The sequence below is a fragment of the Bos javanicus genome, chromosome 16, assembly GCF_032452875.1.
Source record: "Bos javanicus breed banteng chromosome 16, ARS-OSU_banteng_1.0, whole genome shotgun sequence".
Classification (NCBI taxonomy): domain Eukaryota; kingdom Metazoa; phylum Chordata; class Mammalia; order Artiodactyla; family Bovidae; genus Bos; species Bos javanicus.
The window spans coordinates 44,334,331-44,361,795 of NC_083883.1; the positions used below are offsets into that span (position 1 = coordinate 44,334,331).

Sequence of the window (27,465 nt, forward strand, 5' to 3'; positions counted from 1 at the left end):
ATTGGCTCCGGGAAGCCGGAAGTACGTGCGTCTGACTGAAGTGCTCCTCCTGCAAGCGTCCGCCGAGCTGGGCCCCTCAGGTAGGCGGGGCCCCTGGCTCCTAACTCTGGAACCTTCGGGTAGGCGGAGGTGGAGAGGGGGCCTCGAGGGCCTTAAGGAGGTAGTTTAATTTCTGGTCTGGGAAGAGCGGAAGAGTTTTGGGGACAGCGGATTCCCGGCGACCTCTGGTGGCAAACGGGCCTAGTCGAGCCCGCCGCCGCAGGACCCAAATGTGGGAGCTTTAAGTTCGCCGGTGGGAAGTGGGATTTGGGGCTGTGACCGGAGCTGCTCCCTTACCGCGTCCGAATGCTTGAGGTCCGGACGCTGCTCATTTCCAGGCGGGAAAACTTGTGCGACCACCTTTACTGTTTCCGTGCTTCTGGGTTTGACATCTTCCATCTAGGCAGGTCCGGGTGCGGGGTTCTCCACTATCACCCACGTCGATTTCAGAAAAGCCTGAGAACGACTGCCGGAGACACAGTCGAAAGAAAATGGGTTTCTCCCCCTTCTCCAACCCCCTACCGCCCATTTGAAGTCTTCCTCGAAGGACAGATAGTGTTATATTCTCTGGCTGCCTAAGAGGAGTTTTCGGGACTGCTTTAGGCCACGTTTATATATAGTAAATAAAACCACTCGTTAATCGTTTCCTTTTTCCTAGACAACTCCACCCCTAGGTGGTTTGAACTTTGAGCCTGTTTAGTCCTGATGAGAAGTTTCGCTTTCCTCAAGTTTAAGACACTTGGAACTTCAAGAATTGGAGGTTTATGCCATTTGAGACCGGTCAGCACTGAGCAGAGTTAAGAGTACTAAGAGACAGGTGAGCGTGAATGAATACCTTCCTCTCCAGATTAATTTTTGACAGTAATTTTGCAGTTTTGGTAAAAGGTGCACCACCTTTATTGAATACTAGGTGGTGCCCGCGAGTTAATCTTTCTGAGCTAAATCTCAAATAATGTAGCATCAGGGTAGGGTTTTTAAAGAGTTTGTATCTTCCCTGAAATTGTTTTAAAATACCCTTACCTCCTTAAAATATGTCGTGCCTTTATACAGTTCATTCAGTTATTAACTATCTAGTCTGTATTAAGTGCTAAAGAGTCTAAGAAAGGAATCAGATTCAATTTTCTGCTCTCAGTTTACAGTCTGGAGAGGAAAACAGACAAACCACAAACTATAACGAAATCACATATAATTCAAATCAGATATAGTGCTTAATAGAGACTAAGATGTAGAATGCAGTGGATAAAGCAGTCAATTCTCATTATTCGTTTATTTATCCAGTACTTTCTGTCTGCCCAGCATTGTGCTAGGTGGTGGTGTGTAAAGAAAATGTAAACCCCTATTCTCAAATAACTCACAATCTAAAGACTGGGAGGGAACCAAGGAAGGCAGTATGGAGAAGGTGAAATTTGACCTTGAAGAATGAATGACTTGGTCTTGATAAGTAGGGGAAAAAAAATACAAGCTCAAAAGAGAAAGATGAAAGTGGATGATATGCTTTGAATCAGCAAGTAGTCCAGTGTGGTTAAACTGTAGGAAATTAAGCCTGAAAAGACATTTTATTTTACATTAGGTTTCCCTTGACTTACACTGAAAAATTCAACAGATTTAAAATAAAATTTCAATGTGTATTTCCAGGAGAAATTATACATGAAACATAGTTATAGTAAATTACTTTTTGGCTAACCTATTATACATGAACTAAGCTATAATAAATTATAATAAATAATTTCTGGCTATAAATAAATTCTGGCTATAATGTAGCTCATTTATGTTTATTATTCATGATTGTAGATGATTTAAGCCAATTTTTTTTAAATACAGTAAAAATATAAAAGATGCAGTAGTAAGTTTAGATTTTCACTGATTGCATCCTATTTTGAATATCATATAAGGAATCTCCTTCATTAAAGTTCCGCATGTGGAATCACTTGGAAATGATTATGTGTAGGAAAATTTTAAATGCTTTCAAAAGTTACCCTGAAAGAAAGAAAGTGAAAGTTGCTCAGTCATGTCCAACTCCTTTCGACCCCATGGACTATACAGTTTATGGAATCCTCCTGGCCAGAATACTGGAGTGGGTAGCTGTTCCCTTCTCCAGTGGATCTTCCCAAGGATTGATTCTTTACCAGCTGAGTCACCAGGGAAGCAAAAAATTTACCCTAGGATTTAAGTTTTGATGAATATGCCTAATATTAATGTTTCCTAAAAGGAATGTGAGAGTAATTTCTGTAAATGGAAAAACTCAAACACTATAAATGTTAAAGTAAATGCATACAATATCAATACACCAAATCAGGAGCTTTTCTGTTCCTTAGCAATAATCAGAAATTGTAATAACAGGGACTTCCTTGGTGGTCCAGTGGCTAAGACTCTGCACTCACAATGCAGAGGCCCTGAGTTCAATCCCTGCTTAGGGAACTAGATCTCACAGGCTGCAACTAAGATCTCACATGCTGCAACAAAGACCTGGCACAGCCAAATAAATAAATATTTAGAAAAGAGAAATTGTAATAACAAAACCACTATTTCCAATATTAACAAAAATACAAAATATCTAAGCACAGCCAGTGTTCAAAGCCTTTGTGAGTAACACTTTTTTTTTTTTTTTAAACTAAAGACCATGAAAGAAAGCCTAGGTAATTGGAGAGAGATATTGCATAATTGAAAGATTCAAATTTCAAGGATTCAGGTTTTATCCATATTAATTTTAATGTAACTCTTGTCAAAATTTCAATTGAATTTTGGGAACTAGTTGTCAAGCTGATTCTTAAATTTATTTAGAAGAGAAAATGTACAAGAACAGCCAAGAATTTGGAGGAAAAAACCCAAAATAATAAAAGTAACTCCTTATCAGTCATCTGTGTACACCAACTTTAAAGTTGTAATAAATAAAATAGCAAAGTAATGCCTTAGGACCAGAATATTGTCAACGAAACAGTCTGTTTCTATTGAGTCTCAAAGGTAGCATAAATAAATACCAGTAAAACAGTTTTGGGGCAGTTAGTTATCCATTTGAAAGAAAATTAAAGATCCCTATTTCACAGCACTAACAAAAAAAAAACTGGGTGCTTAAAGAACTCAATGTAAAAAAAAATCTATAAAAGTCTTAGAATACAAAATAGTATATTTTTTGGAATTCCTGGTGGCCCAGTACTTAGGACTCAGTGCTTTCACTGCCAGGGCTCAGGTTCAATCCCTGGTTGAAGAACTAAGATCTTGCAAGCTCTGTGGCACAGAACCCTCTGCCCCTCCCCCCAAAAAACAAAATAGTATATATTTGAAAATCTTGTATGGTTAGAGCCTGCTTTCATGGGACACAAAACTAAGAAGACATAGAGAAGATAGGTTTGGCCATTAAAAATAATAATTTACCATAACAAAAAATACCATAAGTAAAATTTAGAATCAGGAGATAAGAGATATTTGCAACATAAAAACAGACTTTATATCCATATTATATGAATCAATAAGAGAAAGATAATCCCATAGAAAAATGGGCACATTTCCAGAGAAGAAATTCATATCAAAAGTTGTCCATGCCTACAAGTCATTAGGTAAATGTACACAAAGGTCAACAAGATAACACTAGGAGAATTCTGAGTCCTGGAGTGTACTTACTAAGAATGAAAAAGGATGTTAAAATGAATCTTGTGGAGCAGAGTCATACCTGATCTGTTTCCTTATGAAGCTGTATTTTCATCTATCAAATTTGTTTAGTAAGATAGATCAATAGTTAAAACTTCTAATTAATTTGTCAAGTCAATTAAGACTGCCAGACATTTTTGTGGGGGTGTTACTACTGTATGAATTTAAACTTTTATGTTTCTTTGCACAGCTATCTTCCCCACACCTGTAGCTCAGAAAGAGTATAATCTAGTTTAAATTGCACTGCTATATTGAATCATTTCAAATAACCAGTACTGCATGTGGGTTTATTGTTCTCCTTAGAGATTAAAATGGCTTCCAGAGGAAAGACAGAGACAAGCAAATTAAAGCAGAATTTAGAAGAACAGTTGGATAGACTAATGCAGCAATTACAAGACCTGGAGGAATGCAGGTAATAGTATAATTATATACTGCTATGCTGTAAAATGGCATTTTTTTTACAGTTAGATTATAAGCTCTGTGTGTGCAGTCCTATGTGTGATTCTGGTTTCCCCTGTAATGTTCTTCACAGTGCTTTGTCTGCTGGACAACTAAACTCAGTATAGGTTTTAGAGTTAAAGAGCCTGGGATATTAAAGTCTTTAGCTTAATTACAAAGTGAGTGCGAACTTGGGCAAAATGCTTAACCACCTTGAGTTTCCATTTCCCCAAGTGTGAAATGGAAATAACAGCACCCATCTTGTCTTCAGTATTTAAAATAGCCCTGCCTTGTATCAAACTGAAAAAGTATTACTTGAACTTTCTGGTGTGTGTTTTCACCATTAACTGCTCAAAGGTCTAAGACTGCTCATTGCCTTTTTAACAACCTTGAAGATTGTTGTAAACATCACAGATGAAGAGACTGACTTAATGCTTGGCCCAAAGCAGGCACTTGATATATAGGAGCTCTTTTTCTAGTAAATGTTTATTAAATGGCTTGTTTGGACTACCCAGATGGCAAGTACTGCATTGTTGTTGTATTTCAAAGTACATAAAATTTTACCCACCATTAATGTTTTGATGGCTATGAAGGGGCAGGTGGGCTAGAGAACAGTTGTGCTGGTGGTGGTGATGGTGGGTGAGTTTCCTCACCCAGAAAAATCTTCAGCTAGCCTTTTCCCTGATAGGGGATCACAGAGTAGGTAATGAAACTCCCTCAGAACCTGTATGGAAATGACGTTCTCTGGCTCTCCGACAGCAGGAGATCAAACCAGTCAATCCTAAGGGAGATCAACCCTGAATATTTACTGGAAGGACTGATGCTGTAGCTGAAGCTCTAATACTTTGGTCACCTGATGGGAAGAGCTGACTCATTGGAAGAGACCCTGATGTTGAGAAAGATTAAGAGTGGGAGGAGAAGGAGGAAGCAGAGGGTGAGATGATTGGATGGTATCACCAACTCAATAGCTATGAGTTTGAGCAAACTCTGGGAGATGGTGAAGTACAGGGAAGCCTGGCGTGCTGCAGTCCATGGGGTTACAAAGAGTTGGACATGAGTTAGCGACTGAACAATGATAATGATAACTATTTATTAAATACCTATTTTATACCAAGAACTTTTCATATTTCATTTAATACAAGGAAGATACTATCATCTGCAGCTTATAAATAAAATGAGACTTGGCTAGTTAAATATCTTGCCTAAGGTTATACCATTGATTCAGAGACTGCCTAAAAGGAAGTTCTGTAGTTTGTTAAGCATGCCTCACTTTGGTAAAAAAAAAAAAACAAAAAAACAAGGTTATCAGTGTTGCGGGATAATGCCCAAAGTAGTATCTGAACACATCCATTAGATGTATTTTTGATATATTTCCTTTCAGCCTTTTTTCCACCAACATATTTTTTGTATATATATATATGTATTTGAAACCTTGGTGTATAAATACTGATATTTTTTTTCTCTTCTCTTGAAACTCTATATTTTTTGGTCTTATGTCCACTATACTTCAGAGAGGAACTTGATACAGATGAATATGAAGAAACCAAAAAAGAAACTCTGGAGCAACTAAGTGAATTTAATGATTCACTGAAGAAAATTATGTCTGGAAATATGACTTTGGTCGACGAACTAAGTGGAATGCAACTGGTAAGCATAATTTACTTACATTGGTGACACAATTTGTTGTGGTTTTTTTCTCAGTAAGTATATTTAAAATATTAATAGAAAATATACCCTGTTGAGGGCTTAACTTCTGGAGGAATGTCTACTGATGGATAAAACAGCATTTGCTTCCGGATCTTCATCTAGTTATTTATTTTACTCTGGTGACTTGCATGGAAATAGCAAATGGAAATTAAAGTTGTAACAGTATTTGATGAACAAAGAAGACTTATTAGAATACCTATCAATCAAATATTGTAATATTTGATTTGTTGAACTTTTTTTTTTTAACCTTCTTGTATTTCTAGGCTATCCAGGCAGCTATCAGCCAGGCCTTTAAAACCCCAGAGGTCATCAGGTTATTTGCAAAGAAACAACCAGGTCAGCTTCGGACAAGGTTAGCAGAGGTAAAGTTTCTTTCAGTTGATCTAATCACTTTGTGTATTTCTTTTCTCAGCCCAAGAATTTGCTCAGTGTGATATTCTGAAGTTTAAAACTTGGTCAGTTGAAAATGTACAATAGCAAGAGTGAACCCTAATGTAAAGTATAGACTATGGGTGATTATGATGTGTCAGTGTTTGTTCATCAGTTGGAACAAATACACACTCTGGTAGGGGATGTTTATAATGGGGCGACCGTGCATGAGTGGGGGAGGCAAGGATGTATGAGGAATCTCTGTACCTTTTTGCTCAATTAACTGTGAACCTAAAACCGCTCTAAAAAGTAGTCTTATTTTTAAAAATTGGTCAGTTGATTTTAGAGCCACACCCACAGTTTCCTGACAAAATCAATCCTTTATTGATAACAAATATAGAGGTTTAAACAGCATATGGCAGTTGAAATTGCTACTGACTGCTTCTACTAAGACGCCACATTTAAAGTTTTACTATTTAGTTCTGGAACTCTGAATTGAAATCCCATCTAGCATTCATTAGTAGCACCAGTGCTTATGTGTGTGTGGCCTTCCCTATCTAAGAAATTCAAACATCTTTATAAACCTGATACTTGAGGAAGTCTGTTTATAGACATGAATATAATTAAGACGTTAATAAGTTATATGCAACCATTGGTAATTTAATAGCATAGTGATTAAGAGCATGGACTTGGGACAGATCAGCTGAATTTGTACCCCTGCTCTACTATGGACATACATGATGTTGGCGGAGTTGTTTTCTTCGGTCTCTTTTGTTGTTTCCCCATTTGTAAAAAGGCAGTAATGATACCTCTTCTGGTTGTTATGAGGTTTAAATGGAGTAATGTGTGTATGTGCACTATTACTAATACAGTGTGTCTATGTACATAGAATAGTACCAAGGCATAGTACATGCTGTCCATGTCTCTGGTGGTAGAGGTGATATTTAATCAAAGCTCCAGGGGATCTGTAACCAGTTGTCTCTTTCAGGCCTGTAGACCACACTTCAGTGTAATGAAATGGAGTTCTTAGAGGATAGCTCCTCTTTAAAGGAAGCTGTTGACCTACTAATTCCTTAGTAGAGTTTGTAACTAAGACCATGGTGATGATTAGTACCAATATATATTAGAACTGTGTGAGAACATTCCTATCATGTTTACCTTGAATTGTTTCTATAGTTTTTTATAATATTAATCAGTAAAGGATCTTTTCTTAAAGAAGTAGATCTGAAAAGCTTGATTTTATGCAAAGAATGTTTTTTAACTTAAATACCATATGCTTCACATTCATCTGTTACAGATGGATAGAGATCTCATGGTAGGAAAGCTGGCAAGAGACCTGTATACTCAACAGAAAGTGGAGATACTTACAGCTCTCAGGAAACTTGGAGAGAAGGTATCTGTATTTAATTGAATATATTAGGTATAAGGAAAAAGTGGGAAGTGTTTGGTATAGAACCCCCACCCCCGCTGGTTTCTTGGCTTGGGGGATCTTAGTTCCTGGGGCTAGAACCTGTGCCCCCTGCAGTGGAAGCATGGAGTCTTTAACCACAGGACCGCCAGGGAAGTCCCTAGTATATAGCTTCTTGATCTGTAATTTAGTTTGTGGTCCTATGACATTCTTAACAGTGGTTCCTAGAACCACTTGTTAACATCTGAACTCAGTCCTTTGGGCTTTGTTTTTTTTGTTTAGCTGACTGCAGATGATGAGAACTTCTTGTCAGCAAACGCAGGTGCTATTCTCAGCCAATTTGAGAAAGTCTCTACAGACCTTGGTGAGTACTCTTGTATTTCTTTTCTTTTTTTTTTTTTATTTTATTTTTAAACTTTACATAATTGTATTAGTTTTGCCAAATATCAAAATGAATCTGCCACAGGTATACATGTGTTCCCCATCCTGAGCCCTCGTCCCTCCTCCCTCCCTATACCATCCCTCTGGGTCGTCCCAGTGCACTAGCCCCAAGCATCCAGTATCGTGCATCGAACCTGGACTGGCATCTCGTTTCATACATGATATTTTACATGTTTCAATGCCATTCTCCCAAATCTTCCCACCCTCTCCCTCTCCCACAGAGTCCATAAGACTGTTCTATACATCAGTGTCTCTTTTGCTGTCTCGTACACAGGGTTGTTGTTACCATCTTTCTAAATTCCATATATATGCGTTAGTATACTGTATTTATGTTTTTCCTTCTGGCTTACTTCACTCTGTATAATAGGCTCCAGTTTCATCCACCTCATTAGAACTGATTCAAATGTATTCTTTTTAATGGCTGAGTAATACTCCATTGTGTATATGTACCATAGCTTTCTTATCCATTCATTGGCTGATGGACATCTAGGTTGCTTCCATGTCCTAGCTATTATAAACAGTGCTGCAATGAACATTGGGGTACACGTGTCTCTTTCCCTCTGGTTTCCTCAGTGTGTATGCCCAGCAGTGGGATTGCTGGATCATAAGGCAGTTCTATTTCCAGTTTTTTAAGGAATCTCCACACTGTTCTCCATACTCTTGTATTTCTGAAAGCTGGACGTGAATTATTGCTTCAGATTGACAGATGGTGTGGGTGAGATAAAATGATGGTCTTTTCTTGAGTTAGCAGCGAAACCAGAATTATTTTCTCTATAAACCTCTTTTAATGGGTTTATTTCCCAATACTTTAAAAATAATCAAGTTAGTATAGCCTAATGTTTTAAAAACCTTTGTCAGCTAAATGTAAATATAAAAGTAAATTAAGATTTTACATGTTCTATTTCATACCTGAATTAAAGATTGCCTGTGTAGCTGAGTTGTTTGTGCAAGGGAAGGGAATTGGGATGGCAGTAGGAAGGTTTAGGGATAATGCACCAATAATAGAAGCTCATTTGATTTCCTATTTTAGTATCAATGTGATAGGTTTTCCTTTCTTTACCTGGAACTGTAAATGCATCTGAAATGACATCTTTGTTTATTATGTGTCTTTCTCCTTAGGCTCTGGCGACAAAGTTCTTGCTCTGGCAAGTTTTGAGGTTGAAAAAACGAAAAAATGATATGGTGTGAAAGCTTGGGACATTGATCACATTCTTATTGTAAATGGTATTTTTCTTCTGGGGAGTTAGAGTTATGGCAGAGAAGTCAAGAGATTCATGAAATGTATTCATAACCTAAGAAAAGGTGACAGAAAAACGTACTCACTGCTTTTGTTTATGCCCTTCGTCATTGTGCTTTGTGTAGGGATACGTGCTTCAGTCATTCTGGCCTTGTTGGGATGGAAGGCCTCATGGACCTTGTTCATTACAGTTTGTCTGTTTAAGAGAAAACAGTGTCTCTGCCTGTTTTATTAAACCTCCCTGTTCTTAAGTGCTAATAGTAAATGAAAAGATGTGAAGTGACAGTTCTTTCCTGCTCATAATTTATCCCCACTTGTTGGAGTAAATAATGTAGCAACATCAATAGACCTCATATATGTTCATAGCATTTTAGAGTTCTATGTGATCTTAGAAATCATTTTCATTTTACATACAAGGAAAATGAGGCTCAGAAAGAGCAAGTGACTTGTTCGAAGTCTTATTGACAGAGCTGGGAATAAGACTTGGGTGTCCTGTCAGTGTAATGTCCATTGAGTTTTATTTGTTTATTTTGTGCTGCTTTTAAAAAATAATTAAGACATATTTGTACAAGTCTATGTTTATGAAAATTCAGTGTCCCAATAAGTTGTCACTGAGGGACCATTCTCCAGCCTGTAAGCTCTCGGTATGAATGGTGCCCATTGTGTCTCTGAGTTTTGAGCTCGGAACAATGGGAGCCCTGTTGCGAGTCTCCTGAGGTGACTTAACCTCCTGCGTTGTTTCACTAGCGAAGCAATTGGAAATGGCAGCTCAAGGCCCTCCCTGTGTGTGACCTCTTTGCTGAAACCCAGAGGGTGGTGACCGTAAACTACTATTTACTCTTCAGTTTTTGGAGAAACACAGAATAAGTTCCAAGGAGTAGCCAGTTTCCCTGAGTGTTTAGTCTCTCTGCACACTCAAATATGTAGATTTTCACATATGTATGTATGTCAGCTTGTTTCCCAGGCTCTGGCCACTTTATATTCTTACATGTTTTTCTCAGTATTCTTTTTCTTTTAAAAATTAAAAACATTCTTAAAATGTTTAAAGCTTCTTGTATACTGTAAAATCTCCTAGGTGCTCTGCCAACTGGACAAATTAGGGGAACTCAGCTATATTAATGCCTTATTTGGAAATTGTAATGAGTAATTTTTTATGTATTGGTTTATGATGATCCAAAACTCATTAAATTGTGACAAACTAAGGAAAAGCAGATTACCTGCTATTTGTTTAGGGCTTTGTGGTCAGTCATCATTATTTCATTATTCTGTGTGTTCTTTTTAACCGAATTGAAATTTACATGACATAAAATTCACCATTTTAAAGTGTACAATTCAGTACACTCACAGTGCTGTGTGGTGATCACCATTATCTAGTCAAAAACATTTTCATCACCCCCAAGGGAGCCCCCATCCTTACTAAGCAGTCACTCGCTCCTCTAGCAATCACTCATCCACTTTCTATCTCTGAATTTACCTATTCTGGACATTTGGTATAAATGGTGGTATATAGTATGGGACCTTTTGTGTCTGGCCTCTTTCACTGAGCATACTATTTTTGAGGTTAATCCACATTGTAGCATGTATCAGTGCTTCATTCATTTTTAATGGCTGAAAATACTCCCTTGCATGGGTACCACATTGTGTTTATCCATTTATCTCTTGATGGACATTTGGTTTTTTTCTACTTTTTGGCTATTGTGAATAGTGCTGCTGCTAGCTCAGGTGGTAAAGAATCTGCCTGCAGTACAGGAGACCTGGGTTCGATTCCTGGGTCAGGAAAATCCCCTGGAGAAGGAAATGGCAACCCACTCCAATATTCTTGCTTGGAGAATCCCATGGACAGAGGAGCCTGGCAGGTTACAGTCTGTGAGGTTGCAAGAGTTGGACACAACTTAGCAACTAAACTACCACTACTCTGAACTTTAATGCATAAGTATTTGTTTAAATACCTACTTTCACTTCTTTTGGGTATGTACCTAGGAACAGAATTGCTCTTTTGGGTGTTTCGGGTTTTTTTTTAATTCATAGTAATATTTTCCCTTCCCTTTCAGTAGTAGTAGGACAAGGAAAATTGGAAGTATTTTATATTTGAAAGGGGCCTCAATGAATCTGGAGTCCTTAAACTTTGGGTTTCCCTTAAACTTTCTGTAAGACTAACCTAAGTGAAACATTTTGCCATTTATCACAATAATGTATTCATTTTGTAAGTAATTACTACTACTCAATTTAAAATTAATCTTCCTTTCAGAGTGGCCAGGTTTGCAGTGCCTAGCAAGACACTGTCAGTCAGGGCCATGTGACCTTTGGTAGGTTACTTAATCTTTTTGAGCCTAATTTTTCTCTTCAGTTGAGTGGGAGCTACCCACTATATAGGATTACTGTGCATTGCCCTCTCTTTGTTAATATAGAAAGATGTTTTACATTGGAGCTAATCTACCACTTAACAGTTTTTTCAAGAGCCATATGATATATTTTGTTTCACAAATTTGGTATCAGTTTAGAGTAATTTGAAAAGTGAATACTTTGAAAAGTCTCTATAACTGTAGTTATTAAATGACTTGTAAACTATGTTTATATTCATATTTTGCTGTATTTAATCTTCTGGTTTTTTAGACCTCTTGGGAGGTCTTAGACTGCAATAACTAATGCTAGGGTGGCTGTTTGACATCTTTGGGTCAAACTAATACTTTAATGAAAAGAATACCTGCATTTGTCAAAAAACTGGGGTTGCCACTAAATTCCAGAGATCAAGTGTCCAACCTGGCTGTTTAAGGAAATATAATTTGAAACAATTTCTGTTTCAATGTTTTGCTTTTTTTTAAACCTGGTGAGTGGTAAGTTAGGTATTCTAGGTGGGTGGTAGAAGAAGAAATCAAGCAGTAGAATGAGTTGTCCCCAGGAACGAGTTGGAGTTGGAACAGATGGGTTTTTAACTTTGGTTGTTAGGCCTTTTATTGAAGACACTCAGCCAAAGAACGATCATCTTAGGCAAAATAAAAGACTGAGCAAATCTACCATTAGAAGAGTGTCTTATTACAGTGAATGGTAGATAGTTTGAAAGTATTACAGCAAAAATAAACCTGGACCATTTTGCCTGGAGCTTTTCAACCACTTTCCCGTCCATTTTTTTCTTATTCTAGTCATTATACCAAGACCAAAAAACACTCTTTCCTTCTCAAAATGTTTTTCAGACATTAATATGTAAATTTAAACTGTCAGCATTCCCACAGACCCCCATGAACAAGCTGTAATTGCTTCCAGTCTGTGTGGCCTTAGAATTAAACTAGGGAAACTAGTATTTAGTATTTTCATTAAGTTGGAAAAAGGAGATTAGAAATACAGCTCTACTAGGTATGGCCTTTTGACACCCTCACTCTCTTTTTGAAAGCCCCTCTCCCTGTTCACACTAACAGCAAAGCGGAGAGACTGAGCTGCTGAAGGGACCTGAAATACAAGGGGTTAGTGGCGTTCTTGAGAGTTCACAGTGGAAATTCCATGCTGTTCCAGGCAGAGGGACCACTGGAGAGGTTTGAGGCTATCAGTTTGTAGCTTCCTAATACTTGGTTGTTTTCCTCTGAGAACATCAGATTCCTTGCAGCCTCAGACAATGGACTACAATTAAAGATAAACAAATAAAAATATTTTCTATAAAGGAGGTCAAGGAGAGCCACTGGTTTTCTTTTGGATTAAAAAAGAAGAAGATAATGCTAGTAAGAGTTCTTATTAAGATTATGCATCAGTCACAGGTCCTCTGCCCCAAATGCTGGCAACTGTGACCATGAACTTCTGAAGCCTTCCCAGAAGAACCTCTGATTGTGTGTTTCTGTCATAATTTCATTACATGGTTTAAAAGTTTGTAATCTTAATTGTCTGTTTACTCTAAAATGTCTTAGTAGTTCAAGTACTGTTTTTTTTTTTGTTACTGCTAAATTGTCATATATATACATGGGACTTTTCTTTCTTATAAGAAAGAGTTCAATGATTCCCCCTCCGCCCCCCCCACCCCATTTTTGGCTTGTGTGGAAACTAGATTCTTTAGGCCTGGCCTTATTCCCACAGTATTCATAAACCAGGCCAGGTTGAAAACTGAGGCAGTGACCCTTGATGATAATCAAAGAGATAAGTGGTTTAGGTAAAAGCAGATATTTGGCCTGGATTAGACTATATGTGATTGCCTTAATCCCATGGTTGACCATGTTTTTAGAAAATGTGGTGGGGGTTTTTTTTTTTTTTTCATCTTTTAAAAAGATTTTTTTTTTTTCTGGCTGCCCCACTCAGCATGCAGGCTCTTAGTTCCCCAAACAGTGGTCGAACCCATGCCCCCTGCAGTAGATATGCAGAGTCCTAACCACTGGAGTGCCCAGGAATTCCCTTAATTTTTTTTTAAAACTTTGTTAACACCTCAAATTTTACACCAAGTTTATTCTAGGTCTTGGTAAATTATACCTTAGATTTGATTTATAAAGCTCTGAGCTTATAAATCAATTATACTTCAGTAAAAATAAATAAATTTTTAAAAGATAGAAGAACTGTAAGAAGCAGTAAGTCTGGCATCCTATGTCAGTGCTTGGAAGAGAGCCACCCACCAATCAGGAGAGTTCACTTTAAACTCATGGAAGCAAGAAATAAACTTCCATTGTGTTTGAACCACCAAAACAAACAAAAGCCTCTGAGCTTTTTCTCATTTATTTAAATATTTTTGTTTCATAGTTACCCAGGAGATGAGCATTTGTAATTTTGGAGCAAACAGACAGAATCTCAGTCCCTTAACCTCAGCTTTGTGGCATTTCTTTTCATTCTGCCTTCCAGAAGTGTGCATTGTTTATTCCTCTGCAAGAAAATATGAGCAAGTAAGAGTACATGGCAGATAGAACCTAAATCTGCTTTCTACTCTCAGGAAAGAAAACGTAGACTCTTGTCTCTAACCTGTGCGCTTGGGGTGGAGATGAGGGATGTGAGTGTATACTCGTGTGTGCCTGCCTCCAGGGAGCCTGACTGCTCCCACAGTGCTGGCTCAGATGACCCGCCCATGGTGCTGCTCTTGCCAGAGAGGGTGGTTGATTATGCGAGGCTAATTTTGTTACAAAGTACTGGACAGATTGTGGATACTAGGCCCTTTTGGTCTGAAAAACCCAAAATGTACTTTTTCCTGGTGAGGATTAGGTCTTGAAAGTGAAGAGAATGTGTTCTAGAGAAATCTTAACAATAATCCCTATGTGGAAGCGAGGATAGATTCTTCTGTCTGCTCCCTCTTCTGATTGTGATGTCGTCTATTCTTCATCAGACATTTATTGAGTGCTGATACATGACAGGCATTACCTAACTCTTTTTTGTTAAATTTTCTAAAATGCATATTGGATAGAGTCTTTAAAAAACAATAAGACTCTTAAGTGTTTATATGGTAACAGCGGTTTAGATGTCAGACTGTATCACCAAGAGATTGATTTTATAATGATAAAATCGTGTTTTAAATAGACCTAAACCTCCACCCAATCTGTTACTCTATCTTAGTTAGGTGGGTGCTTAGAATCATTATTTCAGATGTATATTCACATATTGTAAGGAGGATTACGCTTGGAAGTATTTCTAATCTGTACAATTTGAACTAAATGATCTCTTTCATCTATATTTACCTCATTTTAAATATTTACTCTATCTTAGGTGGGTGCTTAGAATCATTATTTCAGATGTATATTCACATATTGTAAGGAGGATTACGCTTGGAAGTATTTCTAATCTGTACAATTTGAACTAAATGATCTCTTTCATCTATATTTACCTCATTTTAAAATCTATCTTGTAGGGAGTTCAGTGGTTTTCTAGTGACTTTAACTGCTGTGGGCCTGGGTTCAGTCCCTGGTGAGGGAATTAAGATCCTGCAAGCTGCTCAGAGGGGCAAAAAACTAAAATTATAAAATCAAATCATTAAAATTATATCGCATTAAAATACAGTTGACCCTTGAACAATGTGGGGGTTGGGAGTGCCCACCCTCTGCACAGTTGAAAATCCATGTATAACTTGACAGTCGGCCGTTAGTAACCATGGTTCTGCATCCATGCATTCAGCCAACCACAGATTGTGTAGTACTGTACTATGTACTTAGTAAAAGAAATCTGGGTATAAGTTGACCCACACAGTTCAAACCCATGTTGTTCAAAGGTTACGTTGTTTTGGAGAATATTGAATGGAGAGAAAGCGAGAATACTCCTATAGAAGAGGAAAAAATATCTTTCCTCTACTTTTTTGTGTTCTTGACTGGTACCCCTATAACAAAGGCAGATTAACAGGAGAAAAGCATACAGATTTATTTCCTGTAAGTGTTATGTGACATGGGAGCCTTCATAAGGAAATGGAAGACCTAGAGAAACCATTAAACCTGAGTGTTTTCATGCTAGATTTGATGACGAGTGAAAAGTCTTTGGAAAATGTGATAGAACAAAGGTGAGCTAAGTGTAATAAACTGAGAGAAACAGCCAGGTCTGTTTGTTCCAGTTCTTCTGTGTCTCGTCTTCGAAGGTAAGGATGCTCCTTCCTTCAGGTGTTGGGTAGGGTACATCTCATATGAGGGTTTTATGACCTGCTTCATGGGAAGGTCAAAAGTACTATTCATGCCATTTCTCAAGTTCCTTCAGCTTAAAATATTCAGTGTGCCAAGGTGCCATATCGTGGGATGGTGTGTCCTCTGAACCCTGTCACTGCATTTCTAGTCCTAATTGTGCCACTCTTTCATATTTAACTTTGGCCCCAGTTTGTTAAGTCACTTCTATATATTCATGTAGATATTTTGTGAAGGATGGTTATTAAATATTTAAATTGCTTTGAAGCTACAGTATAAGGAACTGTGTGAAATTAATGCCATTTTCATTAAAATTATATAAAATATTTAAATATACATTTTAAGAATACTAAGTAAAAAGAAGGTGTGTGTTTGCTTTGGGGCTTCCCTGGTGGCTTAGATGGTAAAGAATCTGCCTCTAATGCAGGTGACCAGGGTTTGATCCCTGGGTAGGGAAGATCCCCTGGAGAAGGGAATGGCTACCCACGCCAGTATTTTTGCCTGGAGAATCCCATAGACAGAGGAACCTGGTGGACTACAGTTCATGTGTGTTTGATTTGACTAAGGGAAGCTTGTATCCGTATCTAGATATTTGAAGTAGTAGGAAATTAAAATCATAAATTAACTAGGAGTAAATAATGTGGGCAAAGCTTACAATTCTGTTTCTCCTGTCTTCCTTTTCCTGGATGTGAGGCAAATCACCTTTTCTGTTAAATTTCCTTTAATGATATAATTTGTGCTAAAGAGATCTTGTAATAACCCAAGACATCCTAGTGAAAGGTTGTTACTGGATTTGTGGGAATTTGTGTGTTAATATAATAGTCTGTCTCAGTAGGGTGTCATTAGCAGCAGAAATGGAAGGCAAATTACAACCATCCCCTTTATCTTTTCCAGACACTGCAGCCCCTTCAGCATGCTGTTTCTATATATCTTCTTTGAAAAGAAATTAAGTGGAAATTGCCTGCTCAGAGTTGCTTTAAAAAGTCACGCATGTCACCTGTATGCTAGCTTGAGGATTCCTGCCTCCTCTTCCCTATGAGCATGTCTGCTCTATTCTAAGAAAGCTTTTTTCACTTATTAGTAAAAAATAAGCATCCTTTTTTGTCCTGTCTGTAGTTAGCCACCAATTAGTAAAGATGAGCAGAAACACTCCCATGGTGAGCACTGTGCTAGGGGCATAGAAGAGGCTGACACCACTTCATGATGCGAGCCCTGTGAGCGCCTTTTTATCTCCCAGGAGGGAATCCTCAATAGGTTTGGGCTGCCCCCTGGAGCCTGTAGCTATTTCCGTCTAACTCCTCATTAAAGTCAATCCAAGATACTGCTAAAGCCTTTGGATTCTTTAAGTGAATTGCCTCCACTTGAATTCAGCTAAAAATGCTTCACTTTCACTCCCCAGGGCTGCTTCCAAGCTGCATGAACTCTCCTCTCCTCAGCCTCACACCCCACCAAAAATATTGATGTCCACACAGCAAGACTAGCTTCTTATTAGAGATCCAGGACTGTTGCTGTGAATGCGTGCCTAACTGTAAGAAGGGAAAAAAAGAATGAATCCTAGTTAAATCTGAGCACAATAATGTGACATAAATCAGGACTTTGGGGGGAAACAGATTTGTTTTCCTCTCAAATAATTTTTTTTAAGAAAGATAAAATGCAAAAAAAAAAAACAAAAACCCACACCTCCTAAAATAAATTAGATCTGAAAAGTGATGAGAGTACATAGCACTGTGCCAGACTTTTCCATTGTAAACTGAGTTTCTACTATGCCTTTCTAAACTGATAATATATATAGTTTTATATTCTATCATTTTTGCCTTTTCATACTGTCCATGGGGTTCTCCAGGCAAGAATACTGGAGGGGTTGCCATTTCCTTTTCCAGTGGACCACGTTTTGTCAGAAATCTTCACTATGACCCGTCCATCTGGAGTGATCCTGCATGGCATGGCTTATAGCTTCATTGAGTTATGCAAGCCCCTTCACAAGGTTGTGATCCATGATCAAACCTGTCATTCCTAAAGGAAATCAACCCTGAATATTCATTGGAAGGACCAATGCTGGGAAAGATTGAGGGCAGGAGGAGAAAGGGGTGATAGAAGATGAGATGATTGGATGGCATCACCAACTCAATGGACATGAATTTGAGCAAACTCAAATTTGAGATGATAGAGGACAGAGGAGCCTGGCGTGCTGCATCCGAGTTGGACACGACTTAGGGACAAAACAGGAATATATTCTATCCAGTAAAGGCTTTGGCAAAATGAAACCAATTATTTGGGGACTAAGGCAAGGTGGATTAGGGTGGGGAAAGCAATAGATTCTACAATTTATTTTCCACGTTTACTTCTTGGAAGGAAAGTTATGACCAACCTAGATAGCATATTGAAAAGCAGAGACATTACTTTGCCAACAAAGGTCCGTCTAGTCAAGGCTATGGTTTTTCCATTGGTCATGTATGGATGTGAGAGTTGGACTGTGAAAGGCTGAGCGCCGAAGAATTGATGCTTTTGAACTGTGGTGTTGGAGAAGACTCTTGAGAGTCCCTTGGACTGCAAGGAGATCCAACCAGTCCATTCTAAAGGAGGTCAGTCCTGGGTGTCCTTTGGGAGGAATAATGCTAAAGCTAAAACTCCAGTACTTTGGCCACCTCATGCAAAGAGTTGACTCATTGGAAAAGACTCTGATGCTGGGAGGGATTGGGGGCAGGAGGAGAAGGGGACGACAGAGGATGAGATGGCTGGATGGCATCACCGACTGGATGAACGTGAGTTTGAGTGAACTCCAGGTATTGATGATGGACAGGGAGGCCTGGCATGCTGCGATTCATGAGTCGGACACGACTCAGCAACTGAACTGAAGAATGGAAAATACCTTGATCATAGCTGCTTTGATATATTGGACTATCACTCGACAAGTATTTATTCAGACCTTTTTCCCTTGAGGTGGAATACACCGTCTTATCCTGCAGTTTTGGGCCTGGCCATTAGACTGAATTTGACAAATGGGATGTTTATGGAGATGTCTTCAGCGTGCTTATACAGTTTGGGTTGGGGCCCCTGCTCTTCTACTGTTTATCATGAGAGGAAAGTGCCCTGTATAGCCTCTGGTTCAAGGAGAATAAGCCGATATAGAGCAGACTTAATCCCAGTCTGCCGCTAAACCCTGTTGATTTCAGCCTCACCCAGCAGAGTCACAGTCAACCCACAGCCTGAAGCATACCCACACCAGCCAATTTGCTGACCCCAGAACAAAAGCCACAAATGCTTGCTAAGCCACTGAGTTTCGAGGTGGGTTTTTATGCAGCAGTCACTCACTAATGTGCCATTCTTATTCCACTTTAGTCCATTCTCCTTGCAGAAACCATAGTCATCTATTTAAATACAAATCAAACCATGTCACATCGTTGTTTAAACCTTTGGGGAATGAATTCTAAATGTTCAGCATGACCTATAAATTCCTGCATGAGAGGGGCCTGACCTCATTCCCCATCACTCTGCACTCTAGCCACCAGCCTTCTCTCTCAGTAATTTAATCTCACCACCCTCTCGTTCTTCCTGATGACCTTGTTATGGGCTGGTTCCACTGTGTGCTATCCTTTTTCTCTACTCTTTGCTTAGTTAACTCCTACTTGTATCTCAAGTGTAAGCTTAAATGTTATTTTCCAAAGGACTTCCAAAGGAAGCTCTCCCTGACCCTAATACAAGGTTGTTGTGGTTTAGTTGCTAAGTCATATCCGACTCTTTGCAACCCCATGGACTGTAGCCCACCAGGCTCCTCTGTCCATGGGATTTCCCAGCAAGAATACTGGAGTGGGTTGCCATTTCCTTCTCCAGGGGATCTTCCTAACCAGGAATTGAGCCCACGTCTCCTGAATTGGCAGGTGGATTTTTAACTCCCAAGGCACCAGTTCCCAATTATATGGCCTCAGAGCCCTTTGTATTTCAGCTTTTAGCACTTAACTATAATTGCAATGAATTATTGAAGTGTGTAATTCATTGTTGTATGTCTCACCCATCATGAAGGCAAGGACAACATGTGTCTGATTTACTGCATTATCCCCTGCTTAGAACAGTGACCTGTAATTGGCTAAAGACACTAGGCTTGAACAAAAGTCAGGGGATACATAATAGCTCACATGTGAAATGTTGATAAAGATCTGAATCAATTCAAATGAAATGTTCTGTAGGAACCTAGTGGAAGGTAATGTGAATACTGGAACAAGGTCAGAAAAAGACACCTGCAAGGAAAACAAAGTCTCTCCTTAGTCACAGAGCCAGGTTAGCTACAGTAATAATGAGCATTAGATCTCTAAATGTTACGGAATTAGAAATGAAAACTCTTGATTTTAAGAGGAAATGTCACTAGCTGCCAAGGAACTGATAATTTGCAAAGGCTGCACTGCAGAACTACCAGTGAGTTTCAAACAAATGGAGATCACCCAAGAATTTAAAAATAAGATCAAACTCTGCCTTTTAGGGCTCTTAACTTTTTAAAATAGTGTCACAGCTTATATAATAGGAAGAAACTGTTCTAGGTATCCTGATATATCCAAAGAAAAAGTAAAACCTACCAGAAATGACACAATATTTTTGGGAAAAAATTATTATTATTTTATTTTTTGGTTGCGCTTGGTGGCATGCAGGATCTTATTTCCCTGACCAGGGATCGAACCCATGCCCCCTGCAGTGGAAGCACAGTGTCTTAACCATTGGACCACCAGGAAAGTCCCAACAATGTTTGAAATTTGAAGTGAATAGCTCATGAAGGTTTTAGTACAGAGAAAAGACGAATGGAGCTTCAGCTTAGATAGTCAGTGTCCTTAGTGTGTATGAACAAGAAAGACATATTTCGAGGGGAGACTTGCGACTCACAGCTTCAGGATTCACTAGAACCTGTGAAGACCTGGCTGAGTCTCCTCCTGTTACTTGCTGGCCTGTGATGCCATCAGAGAGGGCAGGCTGTGGCAGCCACTTCATATTCCAGTTTGTCAGCAATGTATACAAGTATAACCTAAGTTGTCTTTTCCTTTTTGTAAGGGAAAAAAGTGGTAGAGGATTTTTAAAGATTTCTTTAGCTATTAAGTATCTTGGTCTATCTCCCTTGGCTCTATAGCCTGTCCTAATTAAATGATTTCAGCAGAAGCTCCTAGAAGGCAGCTTCCTTCTTTTCCCTTTTGCCGCCTGTGTTGGCTCTCATGTTCTTTGCTTAAATAATTAATAATCATTAGTGTCTGTTATGCAGCGTGTGGGAGAAGAGTGGGTAATCTTGGATCCCAGGGCATTTGCACTCTGCCTTTCCCCTTTGCATAAGCTTTCATGTGAGGCTCTTCATTAGCTGGCACCACTGGGGTGTAGATTTGCTGCCCTCAGCCTTTTAGTGTTTATTAACTAAGAAGAAAAAAAGCCCCATCCAGTTCACCAGCTGGAGACAAATACTGCTGATGGGAAGTAATTTCCCAGAAGAACAGTTATGAAGAAAATAAGGGGAGCGGTGTGTGGAGAAAAGAAAACCACAAAGTTCATTTAGATTGAGCAACCTCTGTTGGACCCAAATGCAGAACTAAGTGTCTGTCACATCACTGCAAATTCTGACCTCAGTCTGACAAATAGCAAATAGTTAAACATATGAGTGTGTAATAGGAGGGTTTATACTCTCAGGTAGGTTTGAAAATTTCTACTCTCAGAACAGTGAAGGGCAGGCACAGAGCTACAAATATTTGATAATAACAGGCCCCACTACTTGTTAGCAACAGTAAGCTGGTGGTCCAAAGGGTGTGGAAAGAACTGCTTGTCAGGGACAATCTTTTAAGTCATACCTAAACACACTGATAACATTGCAGCATCTACAGCTATGAAATTCATTGATTTGTGCTGGGGGGAAAGATAGCTGTTTTGTCATATATTACCAGAGAGTAGAGACTGTTTAATTTTAGGGATGGTAATTTTTTATACTTAGTTGGACAGTAACCAGCAAGGGGAATAAAAGGTGATAAATGAACTGGGAGAAGAGTGGATATTCTTGGATCCCAGGATCCAAGGCTAATAGGCTGGATATTTGGATCCAAACTGAGGCCTTATGTTGTTTTGTCTTTACTAGATGATTAGAACCTTTGAGCCTACACAGATAAAATACTTTTACAAGACATGTTGGTCTGTCAAAACATTCAACCAAAGAAATGAATGATTATTTCTTTACATTGTTCCCAAGCACAGTACAAGCAAGGTCCCGTGACGTGGGAAACCTGTACTGTAGGTATCAGATGCTGCAGGAACCAACACTCTGGGGATAGGTTGGCAGTGAGCCAGATGTTCACAGCTGCATATTCCCCACTCATGACACAAACTATGTATATCCACTGGTCTACAAAATGTTTTCATCATGGCCTTTAATAATTCCTTATTATCTCCAAAGTAAAATTAGATGACAAGTTACTTGCCAAGGCAAAAAGGAGAGTGATGCACAGCTGCAGCATGCTTTGTCTGAGCCGTGCGCTTAGCCTTGGTCACTCTCTGTCCACAGAGAAGTTAGAGTTGTGTTACATGTAAACAGGATGACAAACTTCTGTATTACTGGAAATTATTAGTGTTTAAAATTTGGTTTTCAAAACACAAAGAGTTGGTTCTTATTTTTCCTTTACTAAAAAATCTTTTTATTCAATACAAAGTCTCTTCCTTTATCTCAAATTCTTACCTTGTACCTGCTCAACCTGTAGGCAGGAGGCCCCCTTATGGGGCATAATTAGAGGGCCACTGTTGCCATAACTACTTCAAAACTGTTTTCTTTCCCTGTATCCTGTTGATGCTCCACTGTTGTTTCATACTTGGCCTGAAAATTTTACTGTTAGAGTTATCCCTTTGGTATAGAAGGGGCAACGCAAAGCTTTTGGGCTTCCCTGGTGGCTCAGATGGTAAAGAATCCACCTGCAATGCAGGAGACCTGGGTTCAATCCAAGGGTTGGGGGAAGATCCCCCGGAGGAGGAAATGGAAACCTGCTCCAGTATTCTTCCCTGGATAATTCCATGGACAGAGGAGCCTGGCAGGTTAAGGTCCATGGGGTCACAAAGAGTCAGACATGCCTGAGCAACTGACACTTTGACTTTCATAGAGGACAGAGACTTTTTCCTCCAGAAAGCAACTGTTTAAAGCTACACATAGGACTTCCCTGGTGGTCCAGTGGTTAAGAATCCATCTGGCAATGCAGGAGACACGGATTTGATCCCTGATCCAGAAATACTCCACATGCTGTGGGACAACTAAGCCCACGTGCCACAACTCCTGAGCCCAAGCTCTGAAGCCCATGTTCTGCAACAGGAGAAATCACATAAATGAGTCTGCACACCACAACTAGAGAGTAGCTCTTGCCCACTGCAACTACAGAAAGCCCACAAACAGCAACGAAGACCCAGCGCAGCCAAAAACAAATAGATAAGTGAGAAATCTGTATTCAGGTCAGGAAGCAACAGTTAGAACTGGACATGGAACAACAGACTGGTTCCAAATAGGAAAAGGAGTACGTCAAGGCTGTATATTGTCACCCTGCTTATTTAACTTCTATGCAGAGTACATCATGAGAAATGCTGGACTGGAAGAAGCACAAACTGGAATCAAGATTGCCAGGAGAAATATCAATAACCTGAGATATGCAGATGACACCACCCTTATGGCAGAAAGTGAAGAGGAACTAAAAAGCCTCTTGATGAAGGTGAAAGTGGAGAGTGAAAAGTTGGCTTAAAGCTTAACATTCAGAAAACGAAGATCATGGCATCCGGGCCCACCACTTCATGGGAAATAGATGGGGAAACGGTAGAAACAGTGTCACACTTTATTTTGGGGGGCTCCAAAATCACTGCGGATGGTGATTGCAGCCATGAAATTAAAAGACGCTTCCTCCTTGGAAGGAAAGTTATGACCAACCTAGGCAGCATATTAAGAAGCAGAGACATTACTTTGCCAACAAAGGTCCGTCTAGTCAAAGCTATGGTTTTTGCTGTGGTCACGTATGGATGTGAGAGTTGGACTGTGAAGAAAGCTGAGCGCCGAAGAATTGATGCTTTTGAACTGTGGTGTTGGAGAAGACTCTTGAGAGTCCCTTGAACTGCAAGGAGATCCAACCAGTCCATTCTGAAGGAGATCAGCCCTGGGATTTCTTTGGAGGGAATGATGCTGAAGCTGAAACTCCAGTACTTTGGCCACCTCATGCGAAGAGTTGACTCATTGGAAAAGACTCTGATGCTGGGAGGGATTGGGGGCAGGAGGAGAAGGGGATGACAGAGGATGAGATGGCTGGATGGCATCACTGACTCGATGGACGTGAGTCTGAGTGAACTCTGGGAGTTGGTGATGGACAGGGAGGCCTGGCCTGCTGCGATTCATGGGGTCACAAAGAGTCGGACATGACTGAGCGACTGAACTGAACTGAAAAAAGATACATCTATGTCAAGGAATGCAGAGAGACCTTCCCAAAAGCTGAAAAAATAAAAATACAGACTCATAAACTTACTGAGTGAAGAGTGAGAAGAGGGTTGGGAGCACTGGCGTCTCAGATGGAGATGGGGAAATAGGAGTGGCTGTCAGTGGAGGGAAAGTCCTGGGTGCAGTCTTTACATGTTTATTTACTCGTGCAATAATATTTGTTGGGCATCTACACATGCTGTGCTAGGTACGAGTGATTCACAGTGACTTCCTTATCCTCCTGGAATTTATGGCCCTGTTGGGACTGGGGCTGACCTAGTATAGGTCAAGAAAAGTTTCCTTTAGTTTGGGATTAGCAGATACAAACTACTATATATACAATATATAAACAACAAGGTCCTACTCTCTAGCATGGGGAACTATATTCAATATCCTGCATTAAACCATAATGGAAAAGAACATTAAAAATACGTGTTGTTGTTCAATCACTAAGTTGTACCCGACTGTCTGCAACCCCATGGACAGCAGCATGCCAGGCTTCTCTGTCCTTCACTATCTTCCAGAGTTTCTTCAAATTCACGTCCATTGAGTCAGTGGTACTATCTAACCATTTCATCCTCTGCTGCCCTCTACTCCTTTTGCCTTCACTCTTTCCCAGCTTCATTGTCTTTTCCAGCGAGTCAGCTCTTTGCATCAGGTGGCCAAAGTATATCCATATACATATTTTCCCTTTTTTTTCAGCAGTAAAAAAAGCAAAAAGTATGTGTGTGAGTATATAACTGTATCACTGTGCTGTACACTTGAAACTAACACAGCATTGTAAATCAGGTATACTGCAATAGAAAAAGTCTCCTTGAGAATGACCAAAGAAAACCAAATATTTTGTCAGGTGAAGGGGAGAGAAGTGGGGGAAAGCCACCGATACAAAGGGAGCTGTACACTCAGATGTACCAAAGCAGAAGGAAGTACCCTGTGATCAAGCAACAGGGAGAAGGCCTGTGTGTGGCAGAAGCCCAGCTGGCAAAGGTGGAACAAGGTCAGGTTGGAGCCAGGTCATGCACGGCCTGGTAGCCATGCTAAAGATTCTGAACTTCATCAGGAAAACAAAAAGAACTCATTGAATAGTGGAGATGTGACAAGATCAGTGCATTTTAAGAAGATCCCTCTAGTTGCTTTGTGGGCAATGCATAGAGTATGGTAGGGGAAGACTGAACTAGCACTTAGAAGTTAGTGCTGGAGTTAGGTGAGAGCTGATGATGGGTTACACTGGAGCACAGAAATGGAGATGGTGGGAATTGGGGAGAGTCAAGATGTAATCTGGGGATGGAAACAATATGGACTGAATATGAGGGAAAAGGGAGACTGGTGTGGAGGATACGCTTAAGTTTCTGGTATAAGCAACTCCAGTGGAGTAGGGCCAGCTATTGATGAAGGAAAGATCTATTTGGGGACCTCTTAAGTGTGGGATGGTGTGTGCAGAATTGGTACAAGGTCTACTGAAACCATGGAACACACCATGATAGTTTCTCTCCTTTTCACTTTCCTTCCCTCCAAATCTTGGTCCCTTTGTCTGTCCAGTTACACTGCCTCATTCTTTCAGAATTTTCCACGAGATGAGCTGACGATGGTGGTAAACATTTTTGAGGTCACATCCTTGCAGCTCTTGATCCAATAGAAGAGAAAGAGCTTCCCTTCATTTCTAATATAAAAAGATTTAGGGACTTCCCTGGTGGTCCAGTGGTTAAGAGTCTGCACTTCCAGTGCAGGGGGCATGGGTTCCATCCTTGGTCAGGAAACTAAGATCCCACATGCTATGTGGCCAAAAAAAAAAAAAACCAAACAAACCAAAAACCCAAAGTTTCAGAGAAGGATTCCAATTGGCTCAGCTCAGGTCATATCCTCTTCTCAGCCAATGGTCCAGAGAACACAGCACGTGAACTGGTCCAGCTTGAGTTCATGTCTCCCTGTTTGTTTTTTTTGCAGAGGGAAAAGGCTGGGATACTATAAATGGTCATCTCGTCAGCACCTCTGGTGGGTAGAGGGTGGCGAGGAGTAATTCCCCAAGGGGCAGAGACAGGGCTGGGCTGTCAGAGCTAGCAGATGTTTCCTGCCTCTGAAGCCTCCAGTGTTTCGTTCTAAGACTACAGATGGGGAGAGGCTGAGTTAATTCTGAAGTAATCCTACTATCTAGAGATGCAGAGTTTTCCAACTCTGAGCTGATGGGATGAAGGCCTGACTATGTTGATGAACTTACTGTAATTTTGAACAATAAACAATATATTTATGAAAAATTTGAAAAAGCTTCCATTATTTCACAGTGACACATTTTTTTAATACATTCGTTTTCCACATTTATCCTTAAGCATGTACCTTTTTCTGAAATAGAATTTATACATTGTCTTGAATAACCAAGCAAGTTGTTTACTTTTAATTCATATGTTTAAACATCAATATTTACATGAAAATAATTTGAATGTGTAAATTTCTTATATTGGTAAGCTCTGTGAAACTTGAAGAATCAGCTAGTAACTGTATAAAGAAATATTGGTTTAGCTCTTGTTATGGGCATGGTAGTCTGGATGCTGAGGGAGATACAAACACTGTTGACCTATTTCTGGCCTTTAAAAGTTCATAATCTCATGATTTTGATAAAATATTTAATTGTAAGTAAAAAAAGTTATTAAATCGAAAGTAATACGTACATTAGAGAATATAACAGAAAAAAAAAGTATCTTGTATCCTTCTTGCATTGGGAAGGGGAAGAAAAATGAGGGAAGTGGAAGAGGATGGGACAGAAAAGGAGCAGGAAGGCTGGGGAAAGCGGCACAGTAAGGCCTCTAAAACTGTGGTTAGTGTCACACGACGCAATTGTTAAGTTAAATGTTGAAAGTGAGAGCACGCTTGAAGACACGCGTCCCTTTAAAAGGGAAGCTGGGTGTTCAGAGCAATTCGCATTTTGCCTAAAGGAGGCTGTTTATACTCTCTCCAGAGCAGATCGAGTCAGACTTTCTATAGCAACATTTTAACCAAGGGCAACCTTCTCTACTCGCCCCCTCCAATGCATTCACTATCAATACAGACGATATTCTAAGTTTAACGGACCCACAGAGGCCCATCCCTAGGCTCTCGGGGTTCGGTGGATCCAGGTTAGACAGGCCCCCAGTTCAAGAGTGGGCCCAACTGCTTCAAAGGTAGCAATATATCCAGTTCCAAG

General features: G+C 39.6%; 2 protein-coding genes across 3 annotated transcripts in view; one reads left to right on the forward strand and one right to left on the reverse strand.

Moving 5' to 3' along the window:
- NMNAT1 (nicotinamide nucleotide adenylyltransferase 1) overlaps positions 1-27,465 on the reverse strand; it is a 58,229-nt gene that overhangs the window by 30,020 nt on the left and 744 nt on the right. The window contains exon 2 of the mRNA XM_061382783.1: positions 337-505. The gene's annotated coding sequence lies outside the window, so the exon portion shown is untranslated. The remainder of the gene's footprint in view (positions 1-336; positions 506-27,465) is intronic.
- On the forward strand, positions 4-18,288 carry LZIC (leucine zipper and CTNNBIP1 domain containing). 2 transcript variants are annotated; one of them, XM_061382789.1, is made up of 8 exons: positions 4-80; positions 698-856; positions 3,988-4,096; positions 5,634-5,769; positions 6,093-6,191; positions 7,496-7,591; positions 7,889-7,970; positions 17,241-18,288. In XM_061382789.1, the coding sequence occupies exons 3-8, from the start codon at positions 3,996-3,998 to the stop codon at positions 17,300-17,302; spliced, it is 576 nt and encodes a 191-aa protein (XP_061238773.1). In that variant the 5' UTR covers positions 4-80; positions 698-856; positions 3,988-3,995; the 3' UTR covers positions 17,303-18,288. The 2 variants fall into 2 exon arrangements, with proteins under 2 accessions (XP_061238773.1, XP_061238774.1); XM_061382790.1 differs by lacking the exon at positions 17,241-18,288 and adding an exon at positions 9,167-9,572 and having other exon boundaries at positions 8-80.

What these genes read in the sequence shown, in the direction of transcription:
- LZIC (XM_061382789.1), top strand. Translation starts at nt 3,996, where the DNA reads ATGGCTTCCAGAGGAAAGACAGAGACAAGCAAATTAAAGCAGAATTTA. An exon ending in CAAGACCTGGAGGAATGCAG is followed by an intron (nt 4,097 to 5,633) that starts GTAATAGTATAA and finishes ACTATACTTCAG; the next exon opens with AGAGGAACTTGATACAGATG. An exon ending in TCAGGAAACTTGGAGAGAAG is followed by an intron (nt 7,592 to 7,888) that starts GTATCTGTATTT and finishes TTTTTTGTTTAG; the next exon opens with CTGACTGCAGATGATGAGAA.